Source organism: Harpia harpyja, chromosome 6 (genome assembly GCF_026419915.1).
Source record: "Harpia harpyja isolate bHarHar1 chromosome 6, bHarHar1 primary haplotype, whole genome shotgun sequence".
NCBI classification, from domain to species: domain Eukaryota; kingdom Metazoa; phylum Chordata; class Aves; order Accipitriformes; family Accipitridae; genus Harpia; species Harpia harpyja.
In genome coordinates, this window is record NC_068945.1 from 55,526,526 (window position 1) to 55,547,317 (window position 20,792).

The window sequence follows — 20,792 nt, forward strand, 5'->3', positions numbered from 1 at the left end:
GGACACCTTTCATAGAAAGGATCCTATGATCGTATTGCATGACGGGGCTGGGCAAAACCAGGTTTTGTTTTGAGGCTGGCAGTACTTACCACAATCACGTCTTTCTTAGGTTTCTTCTTTTCTACAGAAAGGAAAATGCACATTGTAAAGAATCAGATTTTTCTGACAGTCACTATAGACACTAAGGACAAGATTTCCTCCAACAAATAGAGATTCTTGGTACTCAACTTCTGAGACCTCTCAAATGAGCCTTATTTATTTTCAAAGGCTGATCCCTCATATGATTTGAAAAGTGAATTCCTTCATAGTATTTTGGAGTGAGAATCCACAGTTGCCAATGACTAATCAAAAGCTTAGCCTCAAAAAGTCTTATTCTTTCAGTAATGAGTAAATAACAATGGTTTCTTTAACATATTTCCCTTTCTAAATAATATGAACAGATACAGAAATTCACCTTTGGGGATATTTGAACTACAAATGTAGATTATGTTTTTCCATGAATGTTTGTAGTTGCAAAGCTTGTGCACTCAAATATGCACTTGGAGACAAAACAGGGAAGTGCTGCAGATCCAGTCAAGTAAAATTCAGATTGAACAGTTTGGTTATGTGTGAATCTACCACACTATTAACCCATCCCACATGCAAACAAATACAGCAGCAGTGCCATAGACATCTTGACAGCATGAATTTGTGGATGATACCCAACTAGTTGCTATGATTTCTTCTTGCTTGCTCCTTGCCAATTTGTTTAATGGCCTTTCTTTGGAGAACTGAATGCCTGGCCACCAACGGGCTTTACAGCCAGGCGTGCAATACTCTGAGGTGCTGTAGATGGGTCTCAACCTGAGCACTGATGGGAAACCTGTTCTGTCTGGCCTTTGCTGCCCAGCATTTGGGAACCAGTTTTTCAGAAAGCACCAAGCATCCATTTTTTGGAAACCAGCCAATGCTGTATGTCTCAAATTGGGCAACCAAAAGAACAGCTAATTTTGTTGGGTTTTGTTAGTCATGTGTTTGGGAGATACTGATTGAGGAGAGGGAGTTATAAAAGCAAGGTCTTACTGAGCCCATATGAGCCATGCTTGCTAACAGAAAGCTAATGGGACTAAAAGGAGCAAGACTGCTTAAAAAACCACTTTTTTTTTAATGTGCAACTTATACCCCTCATAAGTTATACAAACCCCTTTAAAAGCACCAATACTTTAAAATAAATCTTCAGCTACATGAAGTAATGGTGTCAAAGGAGCAAATGAAGGGATCAGAGAACAGGGAACTGGAGTGGAGATGACTCCTGAAGGTGCTATAGAGGGATGAGATTTTTTTTTTAACAGATAGCATATGAATTGCATTTGAAAAATACAGTAATTCTTTAGCGTTCATGCCGGAATACCAGGCTACTCTGAATAGTTAATAGATTTGAAGACCAAAAGGACCATGAAATCACTTATGCAGGCCTCCCATAATTAGCCAGGGTTATTTAATCTCAGTACTCTTGTACTGGGTCAAATTTATTTGTCTAGAAATGGATTTTCAAATTGTACACTCAATTGTAAACAAGATCTTGTTGTAAAGTATTAAAATATAGAAAAGAGGTACACACCTGCAGCATTTATCCTGTAATGAAAAAAAGATTAAGAATGTAGTTAACAAATGTCATACTTTTGCCTACATAAAAATATCACACTTTGTTCTCTTTCATTTGGCAAGAAGGATGTGTTTCCTTGAGTTCTGGGGTTTGCTTGATTTGTTTGGTTGCTGGTTTTGCTTTCACTGAAGGCCTGCATCATTTAATGCTGCTCTCAAACAGGAAAACAGCCCTGAGCATTGCTCTAACACCTCTCCAAGAAGGGATGGTATTAAAAAAATAAAGTCTTATTGATGATAGCATTATGGATTTATATAATCTGGAAAAATAGATATTAAAATATTGTCATCTTGTTCCATCCTCGGAGGAAGGTCAATTTTTTTGATCTAATGTGCTCAGATAATACCTTTTAAAACATTTGAAAGGTTGTAAATGTTTTTGAAAATACAGAAATTGCTTTTTAATGGGAGAGCCTGGCTCCCAATGACTCACTTGCCCTATTAATAAATAATAACAATAGCCAAGCTATGTGCTGCTAGATTCATCTGTCATTTTTATCACAAATTGCTAAATTCCTTGCACACACCATTTGAACTATAGTCACAGTTATATATTACGTCTTTACGTTTACTGTAATTTCTAAATTTAGGTCCAAATCCTGAGAATACTTATAGAAATCCTTTTCTTTTTAATCCCAGTCCACTTAAAGAGCTGCTTATCATTGTTTTGTGAAGTAAAAAGTCAATTTAGAGGCAGTCTGGCTCCAGCCCGCTGAGAAGGCAGCCCGCAGGGATCTCTGCTGCTTCCCACAATGAACCAGAGCTGGTCCCAGGTGCTTCCGTGGCTTTTGCCAAGCACGAGCACTTAGAGGTACCGCAAAGCTTTATGGGTCAGAGCCTTGCAACAGGCTTGGGTAAAACTCCAGGAAATCTGCAGAAGTTTTGCCAGAACAAAGAATTTGGCATGAGCACCAAGGTTTGGAAAGGACTCTGGGATCTGTAGCTGAGAGGGAGGAAAATGCATCCAGTAACTAACTACCTAGATGTGAGCTCCCTCAGAGTGGGAGCCAAATACAACCCAAAAACATTTGTATTTTTGGTCAGCAGAGTCAGGCACAGACTCTGACTGCATCTCACGAGCATGGCTGCCTTTAGAGGTCATAATTGTTAATTCCATTATTACCTTCACCTAATGCTAATGTTAGTAAATCCATGAAAAAAAAAAAGCCAAGGACATTTTTCCTTGATTTCATGTCATTAACACCAAATATCACTGTAGCCGGTAATAGCATTTACTACAGCTAAGGGCGTACCGCTATAAAATATTCAAAGCATAGATTTCATTACGGCTGAAAGGCCTGAGTTATCTCTGTCATCGCCAGGTGTTGCTGGGTACTTCCCCAGCGTGACATTTGGGAGGACTCACAGAAGCACGTCGCCTGCTTTGCCTGCTGGAGGGCAGCAGGTGCGGACCCACGTCACCAGCAGGAACCCCAGGTACCCCAGCAGTCCGAGGAGCAGCAAACTGCCAAGGGTGATGACAAATGGCACGTACCACGCCGATTCAGAGTAGAGGTTTTCCATTTTTGTCACAACAGTGAAGCCAGGCTTTTAAAACAAGATAGGAAAAGTTCCTCAAGGATGCATACTTGTAAGGTTACTGACACCTTTCATCTGGTTGAACTTCTGCACTGAAGCACCTGGCCCAAGCTTGCCCCGGGGCTCTGCAGATGATGGGCAGAGGGAGATAGTGTCTGCTGGAGACAGTGATTCATCCCACGTACCTGCCTGCCGACTGCCAAGGCAGCTCAGATGACTGAGATGGACTACAGAGCTCCTGGGGCAACCAAAGGCAGGTGAAATGGAGCCCACCCACGATGCAGAAAGGAGGTTCCAGATCATGTTTCAATGTCTTATATTAAAATAAACATGCCATGGTGGGGTTTAAAAGCCTCAGGTTGCCTGAGAAGCTGCAAGCACACCGTTGGAGGGTGAGCAAGTTCAGGGAATACTGCCATTACCGAGATAATGGTTTCTTGTTACCTAAGGCAAAACTGGAATTAGGTCATCTTCACTGCAGTGATCATTCGGCCCGCTTTGTAAGAGGAGTTGAACCCCAAGGAATTGGGTTATTGTATAAAAAGAAATGAAACTCCTTCTTTTTTTCCCTGTGACTTGTTCCAGAAGGGAAAACCACACTTCCTGAGCAGTTCCTATCTCCCACGTCTTCCTGAGTGCCAGGAGACACGTCTCTGAGCTGGCACTTCACTTGGTGCTAGCAACTCATTCATTAAGGTCCCATCATGAAACTATCCTCACACAGATCAGAAATTACTCTTTTGCTCTACCTGGGTCATCACCTAGTGTGGTACTATTAGTTTTGATCATCTACTGAAGTTTTTATTTAATTTTCTGTAAGACATTTGTAATCACATTGTATATGAAATTTAGTAGGGTATCTATTTCTTTCCTTTTTAAGGATACCTTTAAAATAACCTATTTAGCCTTGCAAGAAAAGGTACATCCAATCCTTACAGAAACGCTCAGATAATCTCAAGATCACCACCACCACTCCATCCTCACTGGGACTGAAGTCACAAGTGACTTTTTGTGACAGGGCTTCTTTTCTACACTACCAGCCTTCCAGCATCTGATTCATCAAGTTGCTGCACTGAGCGAACACATGTAAGGAGTAGTGATGGGAGAAGCTGCTGTAATGGAAATGCTCTTCTGGAAAATAGACTGAAAGTGGAAGGCTGATATCTCTGGAGGGGGCAGATTTAACACTGTGGTATGTGGTCTAGACTGTTTGTGTTTGTGGTAAAGCGTGAGAAAGAAAGTTTTGTTATTCAGCTTAACTTTTCATTTCCACATCAAGTAGGGGGAGGAGAGGGCTGTGAGAAAACCATTTATTCCTTCCTAACAGAGCATTAGATAATAACAGGGTTATTAATCAGTCTGCAAGTTTGGATTTAAGCGTTTTCATAGCAAACCATCCAGATTTGCATGTGCTGTTTGCAGATCCTCTGATTCTGCCTCAGTTACCAGTAGCCCCTAGAACATCCAGACCATTTTACAGTGAATAGCTCTTTTACTCCTTCACCAGCATACTCATATTTTCATTCCTGTATGCAAGAGAAAAAAGAGTAATGCCATCTGCAGGCAGGTGGAAAATGGACGGACTCTGGATGACGGATAGATGATGCAGCAAGGTGTGAGGGCAGTGACCGACACAAGGATGGGGACAGAGTGGTCCGTACTCTCAGGCTGTGCTGCTTCTGCAGACAGGACGAAAGCACTCTTCTCACACTCTGCACCAGCCTGATGGAAATCAGCTCCAAAATTAAACTGGTGAGCCAGAGCTTACCTGGCATGGCTGTGCGGAGGAGTAGACTGTATTGCTGGGGCGCAGGCCCACAGCTCCACAGGCTGTGCAAGGCCAGATCCCACCCTGGCTGCCAAAAGCTGTGCAGGCTTCCCCAGCTCAGCTGTGGACCACCATGTGGGCAGGGAGCTCAGGAAAGACCCATCCCACCCCTCTGGATTTGCTGTGTGAAACCTCAGCAACATGCTGAGGCTCTGCACAACTGCTTCAGTTCCTGACAGGCAGCTCGAAGTTTTACATGATGGTGACCTCAGGGATGGAAAAAAGCCCCTTCCAAGTGTTGAGGATTTCTTGTTGCTGTTGTTGCCTATTTCAACTTTGGTAGCCGCAGATTAATGTGTCCCACTGCTAAAGCAGCACATAGAAGTGCAAGGCAGCTGGGGGAGTGACTAGCTATGAATAAAAAAAGAGGTAGTGCAAAATGCATGAGGTAATTTTAAGGTTCCAGGCAAAGATTAACCTCTGTTCTTTCCTTATTAAGAAAGCTGCCAAAATCTTTAACTTTCCAGTTGCATGGTAATGGCAGCATGCCCAGTCCTTTGGCTACTTGCCCTTTTTGTTTTAGAAACTAAAATACAAAACATCTGTTACGACTCTGTACCTGGGACCAATCCTTCATGACACTAAGCACATCAACCACCTTGGCTTCAATGTAAGAGCACAGGGCTCAGCACTTCCCAGGACTGGAACCACTGTGGGTTTTTGCTTTCCTTTTGCATACATCTACCCTCTTTTCTTCACTCCTATGGAGATTAGTCCATAAAAGAAATGCAGAACTGGACATAAATTTCAGTGAACTTACCGTTGTGGTAATGACAGTAGTTGGGTTTGGGATAACTCTGATGCTTAAAGTCACCGTTCCAGTTTTAATTAGGTCTGTAGTTTTGTCCCTGGCAGATAGTAAATTGTCGTCTGTTATATAGACGTGCAGTCTGTAAATCCAGTTTGTATCAAGTCCGCTGTCATAGTCAAACCTTGATGCAAGAATCAGCCGAGATGTGTTGGAGCCGGCACTTGGTGAAAAGGTGAAATGATTGTTCACGTTGCCTGCAAAAAGCCAACACCAAAATGCAAAAAAAATTTACTTTAATCCCACATTAAAGTAAACGCATGGAAGAAGCAAACAGATCAGTTTCTGTTGACAGCTTGTTACGGATCACTATACACCTGTATAGTGAAATATCGTTGACAAGAATGGCTCCTCGATCTTCCTGATACCATATAAAATAATTTAAAACAGTACAGTCATAAAAGCATTAAAATACAGAATAAGACCCTCTATGGGGACACAACTGAGATGAAGCTGTGGAAACACTTCAGAGCCATGGGGCGCACAAGAGGTCTCCTGAATGACCTGTCCTTACAGCCTGGAGAGCACCCAGAAGCAGCAGCACCCAGCCGGAGCGAGGACCCTACGCTGTTGCAGGGCTCATTCTGCTGCTGGGGTGTCCCTGGAGTGGCCCCTAGGCCACAGGGGCCACCACCAGTGTCTTCAGAGGCCCCTCCAGCCCCTCTCCACGGCTTCTCCCTCTGCCCAGAGGCAGAGGCGTTTGAACAGGTCCCCCAGAAGAGAGCTAATGACTCAGGGACATTAATTGCCTTGAGGGCTTTGTCTGCACTGTGAGGGCAGAGAGGGGAGTTCAGCGGTGCTGGCTCCCCAGCCCTCGTTTTCTGTCCATATAGCTGGAGAGCTGCTAGCAGCCTGGGCTGCAGGTAGGCCAGCGGTTAGGGTCCGGACAGACCACACATACAAGAGATCGGAGCTATGAAAAGGCACCAAATGTGCTTTGGTTTTGCTCTTGTTGCCCCATAGCGCTCCAGAGTTGAAGTGACCTTGAAGCCCATGTCTATTGTACAACACAAAATGGGCCCTGGGCTGCTCTGTGGCTCGGAGGCCAACTGCATGGCAGAGCTCAAATCTGTACAGCCAAAAGTGGACCTGTGGTCAGACCCTGATTTACTAGTAGAAACACAGCCTTTGTATGGGTTTGTGTGTAAATACCACTGCTGCAGAGCTCCTCTGTGGCGTTAAGGGGCTGCAATACGACAGAGGTTCTCTCTTTTTACGCTCACAGCTTTTTACTGGCACCTGGACAATCTGCTCCCTCCTTCTCAGCAGTCACCTCAGCAACAAAAAAAGGAACTGTCCCAAAAGAGAGCATTCCCTTTTTTGTGGAGTGTAATCCCATACCATTGCAGTTCTCCAGGTGGATGCAGCTGATTACTAGGTTCAAACACACGTTCTTAAAATGGGGCTTTAATGCACACAGCATGGGCTGAGAACATGCAGGTTTGCTCAGTTGTTTTGAACTGTGTACCAGCATCTAAAGGTGAGGTATGCAGAGTAACAGAACCCACCATTGTTTCTCAAGATTTACTCAGCTGTAATTGGAAGGGAAATTTGACCCTGCATATCATTCCAGCTCATTCTTCTGAAGTCCTTGTCAACTGTGTAATTAATTGCCAATTATTTAACATGGTGGGCAATCCAGTCTTGCAAAGCAATGGTTCTAGGAGGTAGCACCAGTAGCCAACTTGTGGAGCGACATCTCTTTTGGTAAGCAGCAAAGTAATGATGTGCAGAACTTGTGGATCACAACTAGCTCACCATGGCTAGATTTTTATTTACAAATCAAAGTGAACCATCAACATACACTAATTTTTGCACTGCTCCCAGCTCACAGACAGTGACACAGTACCTTCATTAATGATGTAACGGAAAGACCTGGGATCAGAATCGCGATCTTGACATTCAATCTTGAAGCCATTAATATTGGTCCCAACAGCTAAGCTGACTGGGATTTGAAATGAATAGAAATTGGGTGAACAAACTGGTTCTTCATCATTTACTTCCAAAACATTGACAGTTACCTGAAAGAAAAGAGCAATAGCAAGCTGAAGCTCCTCCATTGTACTGAGCCAGAATTTTATTAACTTCAGAAACTGTTTGGCTTTGCCTGTTTTGCTCTTTTGATCAACAGCAGTTGAAGAGCAATGAACCTCCCTTCCAATCTAGTTTCTACCAGAAAATGTCTGTGAACATTTGACCTTCAATTCTTCTTGTGATCAGCACTCTTCTGGGAACAGGTTCCTTAACCTGAACCATCTTCCAAGACCACGGGGGTTTTCAAGCTGATGTGTCTGACTACTTGAATCACCTGAATTGTGTCATAGTTAGAATAAGAAATAATAATAGTACCACGTATTCATTAAACTTCCTTTCAAACCTCTCAAATTGCTTCACAGTCATTAATTAGGCTTCTTAGCATATTTAATAATAATTGAGAGCATGAGCCATGGAAGGAAGGAAGCCTCCTTATAGACTGTTCCCAGTGAGAGAAATGCTGGCAATGGCCTTCTGCATGACTGGGAGCACCCCAGGTAGCACCAGATGTGCTTAATGTCAGCTGGGATTAGCTGGCTGAGAGAAAAAGGTTACCCTTCTCAAAGCTCTTTCCTCTAATGCCTGTTGGTCTTTAACAGGCAACAGATAGACTTGTCATCATTAAAAGCTCCTAATGCTGAATTTTCCTTAATCGTCACCTTGAAATATAGCAGGTGATAAAGAGATTAAGTACCTCTCACCTAGCATCTCTATGGGTGGTGCTTGCCTGGAATAGAAAGCAAGCCTAGTACCTGTATCCCCCCCCAACAGATGTGCAAAAGTCAAATGTAAGGCAGTCATGAGGGAGAAGATGTGAAAAGGAGTAAAAAGGAGTCTGTATGTGAAGGACACCGGGATTCTTTGAAAGAAGTGAATATAAAATACCTTTGTGGACATACCATCTGTTTTTTCTTCTGAATATAATAGGTCTGGGCAGCAAACTTGAGCACAACCCTACTGTTTAATGTTATCATGGTCCCTGTCATGCTCTGGGCTCCTGCCAGATAGCACCATTGAGGACAAAACTAGATCACGATCAGGGGAAGGCACATATAGGGTTTCATCTCCAGTAGGCCATGTGGACACAGCTGTACTGGGCTGGGCCCTCTGGCATTGTCCCAAGAGGCTGTTCAAGCCTTCATCCCATCCCCAAGGTACGCAGCATATCCCCTATGTCCCAACCCATGAAAACACATATTTATGTTTTCTGATGGGCTGCGACATGATTCTTGCACTATTTTGGGCACTTTGCTGTGAAAAAATGTCACATACAAAATCAAAAATATGTTTGAGGGCCAAGGGGCACTACACGGGGTCCAAAAACAACTTGGCACTAAACATGGCTACAATTAGGTTGTGCTACCTGGACTCAAGACCCTGTCCTTTTTCTATTTTCCAGTACATATGTAGCCATAAAGAATATCTTAAACTGTCTAGGGCACTGAAAACAATTTCACTGCCCAGGTAAAATAAGAAAAAAAGACTGAGAAAGAAAAACCACAGAGTTAAAAGTATAAAAATAATACTTTAATCCTTTTTGTAAGAAATAAACCAAGACTGAGTGAACACCACCTCTTTCATCTGACTAATACATGACTCTGTGCAGGGGTGGACTTGCCTTTTACAGACCAAAGTGCTTTGCCCAATGTCTTACCGTTCTTGCCAGGAAGAAGAGAGAAAAATGTAGATAAAGGGGCAGAAGTAGAGTGGATTTACTCACAGATGCTGTTGCAGTCTTCTCTTGGTCTGAGGCCTGTACTGTGAGAATGTGTTTCTGAGTTGTTTCATAGTCTAATCTAGCTAAAATCTTCACATCTCCCTTGGTTGGGCTGATCCAGAAGATATTTGTGTAATCCTTGGTGCCTCCTCCAGCTACAATGGAGTAAGTGATGACACTGGGTGACCAGTCCTTGTCTCTGGCATTCACTCTTCCAATCCTGGATCCCACTGAGAGACAGAAAATACATATTTCATTAACATTTTAAGGAAAAGGAGGTACAGAGTAGTTGTTCCAACCAAAACTTGATGAAACTGAACTAAAGATTTGTTTTAGAGTTTTTCACCCCCCCAAAAGTAAAGCAAAGGTGTGAGAAATACTAGTTCACCGTGCTGTGTTATGGCTCCCCAGTGTATGGGCTTGCCTGCTAGCAATAAATACCAAAATGCTTGGAGTCTGTAGAGAACCACAACAGAAGTGCTCTGGCGGTGAGGGCCACCCCGAGCCCTGCACTGACACGCATGAACTCCCACCTTGTGGCAGCCCAAGCACTGGCTTGGTTGGAGGAACAAGGCTCTTTGTCTGCCTTGAAAAGCAATTGCTGCCGTTCCTTGCGAGGTGTTTGAAAAGCAGTTTGAATTACCTTTGTACCAAGCACTTATGAAGCAAAATACAAATGGCAGTGCTGTAAACTGTGAGAAAGAAGATGGGACTGTGCACACCCATCTCTGCAGGCACTGATTCAACACTAAGTGGATCCACATGACCTGGCGATATACAGGATGAGTAGTCCACATGCACAGAATAAGAAAGAAGGAAGATGTAAATGAAGGGTTGGCATATTTTTTTCTTTCCTGACCCTGTGAAGTCCAGCCCTACCACAAACTGTTGGCTGCTGTTTGGTTCAGCAATAGCAAGCACCCTGTTAATGTCAACTCAGCCCAAAGCAAAAGGCAGTCTGAGTCGGAAAAAACATATTATTTCTCTTGATAGTCTCAGTATCCAGCAAAGTTCTGTGGCTGACACACAGAGAGCTTTACAGACATATCCATGTCACAGATGGGTTTCAAGTGTTATATTGCTAAGATACAGATCAGTGGTATGAGGATACACACACGGAACAGGAAATGCTACAAAATTCATCATATCATGCCCACTAGGAAACAGCGTAGAAAGCCAAGCTCCATCCATGCACCATAGAAATGAAAGTTGAGCAAGAACAACAGGCTGCTGAGCAATGCGAGATGCTGGTATGAACACCTGAAGGTCAGGGTCCTCTGATTGCTGAGTGGCTGTCCTGTGCCTCCTCATCCCCCTTTAGCCTTCCTTGCTTTCCTGGCAGTTTGGCTCCTGCAGGAGCCAGGGCTGCCAGGGCTTCTCTGCCACCCCAACTTCCCCAGTCCCTCCAGCTCCCTTCCAGGCCATGCATCCCCACGCCAGCTGCAGCTTTGCTGTACTCAGCAGTGGCCAGCTACGGCTTCTCCACAGGGCAGGCAGGAGTGATTTTTGCAGAGCTGTGGACCTTGGCAGGATCCTCCTGACCAGAGAATGAAGAAAACAGAGAGCTGAGGGCTGGAAATTTGGGCTTGCTTGTTTGCCTATGGCAAGGGAGAGGAGGTTGTGGGCAGGATGGTGGAGCTGCTTGAAGCATGCCTTTTCCTCCCCACCACACCCTGCCTTCTGGCTTAGGCAAATGGACAGAGAAGCACCATCGAGCCTACAGGTCTGCTGACCATAGCCACAGCTGCCTTTTCCTGTGCTTTAGGCATGCTCTGGCCATAATAATTTGATGAATTCAAGAAGACACTGGATTATCTGGCTGCTAAATCTCCTGGAGTTTCATGGGCAGCTTCACCATGTCCCACTCAGATGCAGAGATGCAGTTGGATGTCCTCCTTGGTGACATGGCCTTTGGGGCAGGTTTGTGAGTAACAGCAGCCTGGGGCAGTGTTGGACGTGCTGAAGGACAGGGCTGCTGTTCAGAGGGGCCCAGCAGGCTGGAGCTACAGGCCAACAGGACTCGTGGACCTCAGCACAGACAAATGCAAAGCCTGCACCGACGCCAGAACAAGCCTATGCACCAGTGCAGGCTGAGACTGACTGAGCAGGCAGCAGCTCTGCAGGGAGGGATCCCAGGCCGTGGTGGACTAGTTACACATGAGCCACCAGGGCACTCTTGGGGAATGGAAACCACATACTGGGCTGTATTAACAAGTGTGTTACCAGCATATGCTGGGAAGTGACTAATCCACTCTGCTCAGCACTCATAGAATCACTGAATGGTTTGGGTTGGAAGGGACCTTAAAGATCATCTAGTTCCAACCCCTGTGCCATGGGCAGGGGACACCTTCCACTAGACCAGGTTGCTCAAAGCCCCATCAAGCCTGACTTTGAACACTTCCAGGGATGGAGCATCCACAGCATCTCTGGGCAACCTGTTCCAGTGCCTCACCACCCTCACAGTGAAGAATTTCTTCCTTATATCTAACCCAAATCTACCTTATTTCAGTTTAAAGCCCCTACCCCTTGTCCTATCACTACATGCCCTTGTAAAAAGTCCCTCTCCAGCTTTCCTGTAGGCCCCTCTTAAGTACTGGAAGGCTGCTATAAGGTCTCCCCGGATCCTTCTCTTCTCCAGGCTAAACAACCCCAACTCTATCCGCCCGTCTTCCTAGGAGAGGTGCTCCAGCCCTCTGATCCTTTCTGTGGCCTTCCTCTGGACCCGCTCCAACAGGTCCATGTCCTTATGTTAGGGGCTCCAGAGCTGAATGCAGTAAAGCTACCTGTGACCAGTTTGGGGGTCCAAGTACAAGAGAGTTACTAAAAACTAGAGAAAGGCTGGGTAGGGTTTAGCAGATGATGCAGGAAGAGAGGTTGGTAGGACTGGGTTTGTTCAGGGTGGAGAGGGGAAGGCGAAGGAGGGATTTAATTGCTGTGCTCCACTACCTAAAGGGCAATGATGCAGAAGACCAAGATACACTCTTCTCAGAAGGTGACAGTGAAAGGACAATAGAGAACAGACACAAGCCACGACATAGAAAATTCCAGCTGGGTACTAGGTAAAATTATCTGGAATGAAGGTTGCTCAGCTGGAACAGGAGCTCAGAGAGGCTGTGGAGTCTGTCCTTGGAGATTTTCAAAATGCAAGTGGATGAGGCCCCAAGCAACCTGATCTAGCCTTGAAACTAGCCTCACTTTGAGCAAGAGTTGGACTTGAGACCCCCAGAGGTCCCTTACACCTTCAATTTTTCTGTGACCCTAGGAAGTTCAGAATGAAGATCAAGATTTATCCAGCATATGTCTAACATACCTCTCAATTTTTTCTCAGCCAAGAGAATAAAGCCAGTAAGTGAGGTCCTGGGGCAGAAGGCCTGTGTTTGGTACATCAGGTTCATATGAGGGTGAAGCTGAAGCTAGGAAAGATGCCATTCCCGTGCCGACTCCTCTGGGCACTGAGCAGCACAGCACAGAGCTGGCTGGCGGTCACACCTCGCACACAAGGATTTCCAAGGAGGTAGGATGCCATGGCACTGCTGTGCAAACACATGAGATGCAGGACTCACCAGGGGACAGGAAGGGTGCTGAGATGGGAGTCAAGCATGTGAACAGTTTCAACAAATTCCGTTTTAAGGCTGTGTTTGCAGCCACTGGTCCTGGGCTGTTGCAGGAATGGGAAGGACCCTAGCTCCAGGCACAAGGAGCTGCTCTATTGCTGTCTGGCTGAGTGCAGGCACCCCATCCGAGCATTCCCATCCCACCCCATCTTCAGGGCACCCACTGCACCCAAGGTGAGCTGGGTCTAAGGAGACAGCAGGGTGGCCAGCCTGCACCATGCCTGGGCCAAGGGAGTCCTCACTCATCTGTGTCAATCTATAACGGTTTCTTAGCACCATCGCAATCCCTCCAAAAGATTAATTTAGCAAGAGCAGAAAGACGGTCTAAAACAAGACATCTGAGTTCAGTTCCTGGCTCTGTCACAGATTTCTTGTGCAGTTGCTGAATTTGTCTGTGTCTTAGCTTCCATCTGTACAATTGGAGTTGTTGCCAGTTTTGTCTATTTAAGGGTAGTAGGTGGTTGTATGGTGAGACCCTGGTTGAACTGGAGCTTTGAGCCATTCTCCTCATTCAAATATATGAAAATCCATTTAGAGCAAAAAGGTACTTATCAACATGATAGCATTATTTTTATCATGTAGGTGCTACTTACTGTACCTTTAGTAATTTCTGGAACATTAAATTCATATGATGAATTACTGAAGACTGGAAAAAATTCATTCACTGGCTTTATCCTGATGTAAATGTAGATGATATCTGGAAATATAACAGAAGATTAAATCATAGTTAAGTATGGCTGTGAAATTTTCTTATGCATATATTCAAAATACATATGGTATTCCTCTCTCCATGCTGTTACAGCACAGGAAAATATCAAAAGAAGTGTAAAAGGGATACTTGCTTGAGTAGTTAGGACAGGCAATATCTTGCACCCTGACAGTCAAAGAATAAACTTCAGCTCCTAGATTAGCTGGGTTTTCTAAATCAATACTTTCAGTCACCTAAATTAAAAAGAAACACAATTGTATTTATACTTCCTTACATAAAGTCACAATACACATGACGGCAATTACTCTTTTCAGCATTCTGTAAGTGTGGTCTCCCCCTTGGATATATCAAATTGGTCTGTAGGAGTAATATAGGCTATTAATCAATTACAGGATTGAATTCCAGGCTTTTTCTACATGTTCACGCTCTGGCGTCTCTTAGAAATTCAAAACTCTTTCCTCTGCCAACAAAATTTCTTCCCCTTACGTGCAGGAAGTTTTATCATTTGGATCATAAGGTCTTGGCCTTTTACCTAGTTAATTCAAAGCTCATGTAATGAGCTGGCTATTTACTCTGCCCTTTGTTGGCTCAACAAGAATCTGCTATTGCTAAATAGTAATAGTTACTCCTTGAGTTCACGCCTACAGACATGTATTAAAGGTATCAGGTTCAGCCATGAGTGTTTATCCAGGAACCATGTTGTTACTAAACAGTGGCTCACACAGATTTAAATCCTAATCTTCTGAGGTCTCCATCTTTCTGTAGGAGCCTCATAAACTTTGGGGCAGCAGGACTAAAGTACAGGCATCCACTGTTGATCATCTACAGGGAAATTCCTGGAGGAACAGGACACTTCAGATAGCCTGTTGCATTATACATACACCGTGATCAAAGGGCTGACAACAATCATACCCTGTGCAGCAATGAATACGCTTTTCATGCTGGCAGATTAAGCAGCTAAGGGCAGTGCTTATTGGCATGCATACCTCAGATCAAAAATTAAAGCCAGCCATACAAAATCACTTTACTGCTCCTGTAGTACTCTTGTCTTTTAGACAGAATGCCTATTTTTTGTTACGTTTCCCTTTTTCTGTAGTTGTCCACGGTTCTTTTTAAAGCAACGGAACAACCACCATTGCACATGTCCAGCAACTGGTGGGGGTTCTGGCCAATGCAAATATGCCAGCTGCTATCAGGATAAGGAACTCATATTTTGTCATGCAAAATCACACAAGTGCAAATCCCACCACACTTTTGTGAAAATTTACCACTCCAAGTGGTTTTACAATTCTGACCAAAGAAGCTGGGAAGTAGTTACTGAGCGTGGGATTTCTCAAGTATTTCAATTCTTCATGCTGAATAGCAAGGATCTTCCACAGTCTGTCATGAATAAATGGGTATGAAATGACACCAATTTGCTCTGTTTATCCATATCAAAGTTGGGGCTTCACAGTCCCTTAAAAAGTTGGGGTTATTTCAAACATATCTAGCACATTTATTTAAAACAGTTCTCTGTTCACCAAATTCTGTAGAATCCATAGAAAGCATCCTATCAAAGGATATGTAGTTCACATCCAGTCAAAACAGTCATTCTCCACATCATACCCACTGTGACATGAATTACAGTAATCCTTTTTTTCTTGTACAGACAATATTTTGTAAGCTGACTTCTGAAATAGGACAATCTAACATAAAGCCACAAACAACTGACCACAAGTCTTCCAGACACAGTGGACTCCAGAGCGAAGTTATTGCTTCCAAAACCAGATAATCCAGTGAAATTAAATTGATTGTTTGATGGATCAACATCAATATCTTTACAGTAATTTCTAAGATCAAGAAGAAACGTCCCAGCAATCGTATTTTCATTTGCCTCTATCCTGTTTAAAACAAACACATTTCCCATCAGAGAAACTTATTTCTTCTCTTGAACTTTTCATATATTACACGCCAACACATTGACTTCCATTTATTTTCTAAGTGAAATCCTAGATCTAAACAGGCAACAGTTGATGAAGCAACCTGGAATCTGATCCATACACTGTGGTGGACAATAGCCCTCTACAAAGGGCAGGATATAAACATTTAGCCAGATCCAAACCATAAACCTGAACTCAGCTAAACTTCAGAAGCTGCCACAAGATCTTAATTTTCAAGTTTAGCTCAATTAATAATTAGTATTTTAAACCATCTTTACAACACTCATTTATTCAGTATGTTATAATGTTGTCCTCATGAGAAGCTCGTTCTTTTCTCCTTAACTAATAGCTGGACCATTCTCCTGTTTTGTGAAACTAGCATTTCTGGCCCTGCTGTTGACAGTGAGGGTCCCTGTGACGCATGTGATGGAACTGGGGGCAGAGGGTGTTGATTTAATTTTTTTTAATCAAGAGAATTAAATACAAGAAAATGAAGAACCAACTGAAATACCATTAAGCCCTGATTTTGTTCTCTTGTGCAATCCCTATAAGACTAGTTCTTTATTTGATCGTGTTTTTCCCCTGAAGATTTTTGCCTCCTTCAGATCAAAATTTAAGCTCACTAGATAACAAAGAGACTGTTGTGTTATTGTCATGGATGTTGTAACTAAGCAGCGCTCTGAAGAATTGGATTCTCTTCTGTCCAGTATGTAAAAGTATGTGATTTCAATGCAAGACATTTCTATTAGACAGTGAGGAAGCAATTTAAAGATACCCACTAACTGGGAATTCCTCATTGCATAGGTTCTTTGGCTGAGATGCTGGATTTTTATCTGCAGGACCGTCAAACTACCATAAGTGCACCTGAAGAACTGCACTATGCAATGCCATGTACCCTGAAAGATCAGAGCCCAGGCACATCAAACACTTCAGATGGACAATTTTGACTTCAGTCTTTCTATGACACACTTCATATGTAAAATGGAGTTGATGTTATGTCCTCATCTGCAAATATAAACTACCTAATCATCACAAAGGCCTCAGAGCATTCATAGCCATAGCAAAGTCCATGACTAAGTTACTACGCACAGAGGACACCTATAACAAGAGGTGATCTGGGCACTGAAGACCTTACAGACTGTATTAGACAAAACCCATGCAGGTCACCAGGGAGAGATTTAGAAGAGAAGATGAGGAAGTTTAAAATAAAATTCCAGAACTGACTGGCAAGCTTTCCCTGGTGAATGATTCCCCACAGTTTAGCATAAAGAAAGGAGGATCCTGGATCTGTATAGGTCAGAAAAGTAACTCTATAACACATGGCTCTGATATCGTAAGCATTTTGGTATCTGAAAGGAAGATAAATAAATTATCTGACTATACACAGATATTTTTAGTCCAAATTTCCAGTTTGAACATGCCAGGAAATTGAGTTTCATGCCCTAAGACACTTAGAGTGAACACTAACCTTTAACAGCTAATGATAAATGTCCATTTGAACCTCTAGCTGTAGGTCTGGGGACCCTAACTGATGTGCCCTAGGCTGCACATTGGTCTGGGGCAACAAGGCAGCACTAAGGCAGTGAAGAGCCTCAGTACCTGAAGGTAGAAGGATTGCATTCTGGTGGGTTGTCATTGATATCATCAACAATGATTGTGATCTCCATTTCGCTGGCGTGACTACTGCTGGGACTGTCCTCCACCCGGACTATCAATGAGATGTTAGGATGGAGCCGCAGTGGAAGGGCATCTCGATTGATTTTCCCAGTCACCTGCAGCACTCCAGTCGCTGGGCAGAAAGCAGCCAGAAGTTAGATGTTCACCATGGGGAGAAGTAAAAAACACTCGTGGTGTACATGCAAGAGGACAGGGCAGATCAGCAGAGAGGTAGCAGAATAAAAAGTCTTCTATTCCATGCAAATCATGGCTGATTTAGTTATTTTTAAAATGATACAAAACGGTTCTGAAAGTTCTGCATAAGACTTTAATGAATAGATGCCCATTGCTCAAAAATACACCATAGGGTGGCCTCAGCAGAGGGCTTGGAAAGTGGTTAGATTTCCCTTACGCTCTCAAAGAGCTAGTGCAAGTTCAGAGTTGAGTGCAGTCACAGAGCATCAAGGACAATGAGCTGCTAATGCCTGTGCTGTCCTTGCCCTCTAGCTAGTAAGGCCGCTTCACTTTCTACTGTTATCGTTCAAGCTTCCTTCAGCACCTCTAAATCTACTCACACATCAACAGAGCTGCTCTTAGCTGTGCCAGATTGCGCCAAGTGTTCTGGTCAGCCATTCACTTAATATTTTTTTTTCACTTCTGTTAGCTTCTGTTCAAAAACAGAAGGTTTTTATGGCACAGCAAAATACTGTTCCCAGAGCACCAAAGAGGTAAAGGAACAGTGTATACATCCTCTGCCTTTTGGAGTGTAATTGAGGGGCAGGGTGGCAACACACGGCCAAAGGGCATAGGGAATCCAAAGCACTTAAGGGTCATCCTGATCCCCCACAGCACTGTGTTGTGTGGCACCTCTTACAGCTGTGACGATAAGCAGTTCTAAAACAATAGCAGAGGAGAAGCAAAGCAGTCACTGAATGACAGCCCTGGAGCAAAAACCTCAGGGGACTGGTGTATGCACCCCAGAGAGCATGAGGAGATAGAACCAGCATGGGAGAGAGGACTCTTTTGGATGTCCTTGCCTGAGGAGGGTCATGAATCAAGCAATGAAGCTGAGGTGCAGATTTGCTGTGCACCTCAATGCTAGAGGAGATTTCAGGCAGGAGAGAGGACATTATGGTCTATGTGCAGCTGTTTCAAGAGCCCCAGAAGGCTCACTGCAGTCCTCAGAGATTAAAAAGAAGGCAGCTAATCTTACTTCCACCCAAGGGACCGTCACCCTCCAGCCGTAAGTCAGTCTTTGTCAAGAAGTCACCTTTGGTCTGCTTTCTTCAGGATATCAAGGTATCTTCAGCTGACCAAAGAATTTGACCCTAATAATGCACTGAGCATTTCTTATTTCTAGGGGCAGCCACAGAATAAAGGAAGTCAATTTAAAACTAAGGCAAAAACATTTTTTTCAAAGTAGCCACTCTGTTCTCTTTTTTGGGGTGTCAGAAGGCACATTTTTGTTTGTCTTACATGGATTTATGGAGAAATATCTGTCAGAAGACTGGATGCTGTAGAAAAGTCTGCTGGGAGAGTCTTCATCATCAGGATCTTTAGCTGTTATATTGGCAACAACAGTGCCTGGGCTTTGCTCCTCTGGAATCCTGTAGATTCTTTGTTTTCTACAAGATAAAACAAAATTCAGCAAAGTACACATCTGTGTTTGCAAGGGCAGCTGATTACGGACTTAGCTGAGCAGCCAATTGTAGCAGCACAGCCATGGCCACGCTGGACTGAGAGACAGCTATTTGCATGTCAGGGTAAATATCCCAGTCACTGGTTCTGCCAGCTGGACATGTAGCAATAGCTGAACTGGTATGTGGTCATAAAGCATGACGGCCACACAAATAAGTGTCATTCCCCTGCAACTTTTTCACAGTAAAACCAATTTGACTTTCATAGAATCATGGAAGCTGAAGATGGAAGGGACTGTTAAGTCATGCAGTCCATCTCCCTACAGAGCCACCAGCTTGTAAAGCCACTTGCTTTAGTTCCTTCATTGTGCAAGAGAAGAACAAAAATAGAAGCAGTAATGTAATTAATCATCTTTTGGAATGAATGGTGGAGGCTTTTGGGGGACAACAGTATTACTAAAAATCTGAGTTGACCCTGCAGTAGGTGGAGGCAGGGAGGAGCACTCCTGTGGGTGCCCAACAGATGGACATGCTCCAAACTCCCAGCAACATCTGTCTGATTCATTTTACATAGAGAAAATGGTTCTTTACTGCTGCTGTTTGGTATGCCAGTGCTCCCAAATTTCCCATTAATTAAGTGAGTTTTATAGCCCAGATATAGTCTGCCAGGCAGTTGTGCAGGATTGCTTATAATGGTTGCAGTTGCATGTTCACATGGGTACTCAGGTATGCAATTATGGTACTTGAACCACATGCAAAAGCAGGCATGGGCAAGCACACAAAAATTGTGCAAGGAATTTATGAAGGGTGATTTATACTACAGAAACACACACAAACATCTCCTGCTTCTAGAAATCAAAGGGAGCTGAAGATGCTCCAGAGTCCAGAAAAGCAGGAGTATGTTTCAAGACCAAGTGGTTTTTGCACATTTTAAACCTTCTATGCCACCACTTAGCTAACTGCCTAGTCTATAGTTCCCAGTATAGGAAAGCATGAGCCCTTCGTTGTCCTCTGAAAACCAACATCATGGGGCACTTAGCAATTGGAGCAGAGAATTGCAGAGACAGAACAGAAGATCTCATGCCTCCAGGTCTCCACTCGCAATTTTAAAAATGGTTAAGAAGACACAGTATCTCCAACTGTTTTGTCAGCTCATATGAAAAGAGGAAAGCATACAGGAGAGAAATCACACAGAGTCTTCCCAGTAAAAACACCTAACTTACAGCCAGAAGTAAACAAGGAGTTTGTGAAGGCTGCGGAATCACTGTATTTATTAAGTTTCTATCTCACTCTTGGCATTGGATCTCTTCCTTCCTTGTTCTCCTGTTGCTTCCAGAGTCACTCAGAAACAAAACAAATAGCAACAGATCTCCTTCACTGCTACCAAAAATGCCACCCTAAAATGCCTTTCTGATCATGGGGGAATATGGGAGGGACAGCTCTAACTGGTTTGACTCAAAGTAGGGAAATCCCTACGCCCACAGGGACCACAACTCTGACCTCTCTGTGGACAGCAAACTCACCACCGCTCCACTTTCACAGCCCTACCAGCTGTCCTGCACCCTGCATGGGCCATTGTCCTGTCCCCACCAGATCTCTCTGGAAGAAGCGGGATGTTATCGAGCACATCCTCGTAGCACCGAGTACTAGTACAGCTGCGGAGGAGTTGAGGGCCGCTTCCTACGCC

The 20,792-nt window shown here is 43.8% G+C and overlaps 1 protein-coding gene and 1 long non-coding RNA gene across 2 annotated transcripts in view; one reads left to right on the forward strand and one right to left on the reverse strand.

Annotated features, from left to right (window-relative positions):
• LOC128143024 (uncharacterized) overlaps positions 1-20,792 on the forward strand; it is a 33,549-nt gene that overhangs the window by 10,017 nt on the left and 2,740 nt on the right. The gene's annotated exons all lie outside the window — the stretch shown is intronic.
• The window catches only part of CDHR3 (cadherin related family member 3), a 42,223-nt gene that overhangs the window by 4,924 nt on the left and 16,507 nt on the right, over positions 1-20,792 (reverse strand). Inside the window, 11 exon segments of the mRNA XM_052789850.1 lie at positions 90-121; positions 1,601-1,614; positions 3,011-3,192; positions 5,772-6,016; positions 7,669-7,840; positions 9,574-9,800; positions 13,783-13,881; positions 14,027-14,126; positions 15,605-15,773; positions 17,412-17,601; positions 18,945-19,093. Coding sequence (XP_052645810.1) covers positions 90-121; positions 1,601-1,614; positions 3,011-3,192; positions 5,772-6,016; positions 7,669-7,840; positions 9,574-9,800; positions 13,783-13,881; positions 14,027-14,126; positions 15,605-15,773; positions 17,412-17,601; positions 18,945-19,093 — 1,579 coding nt within the window.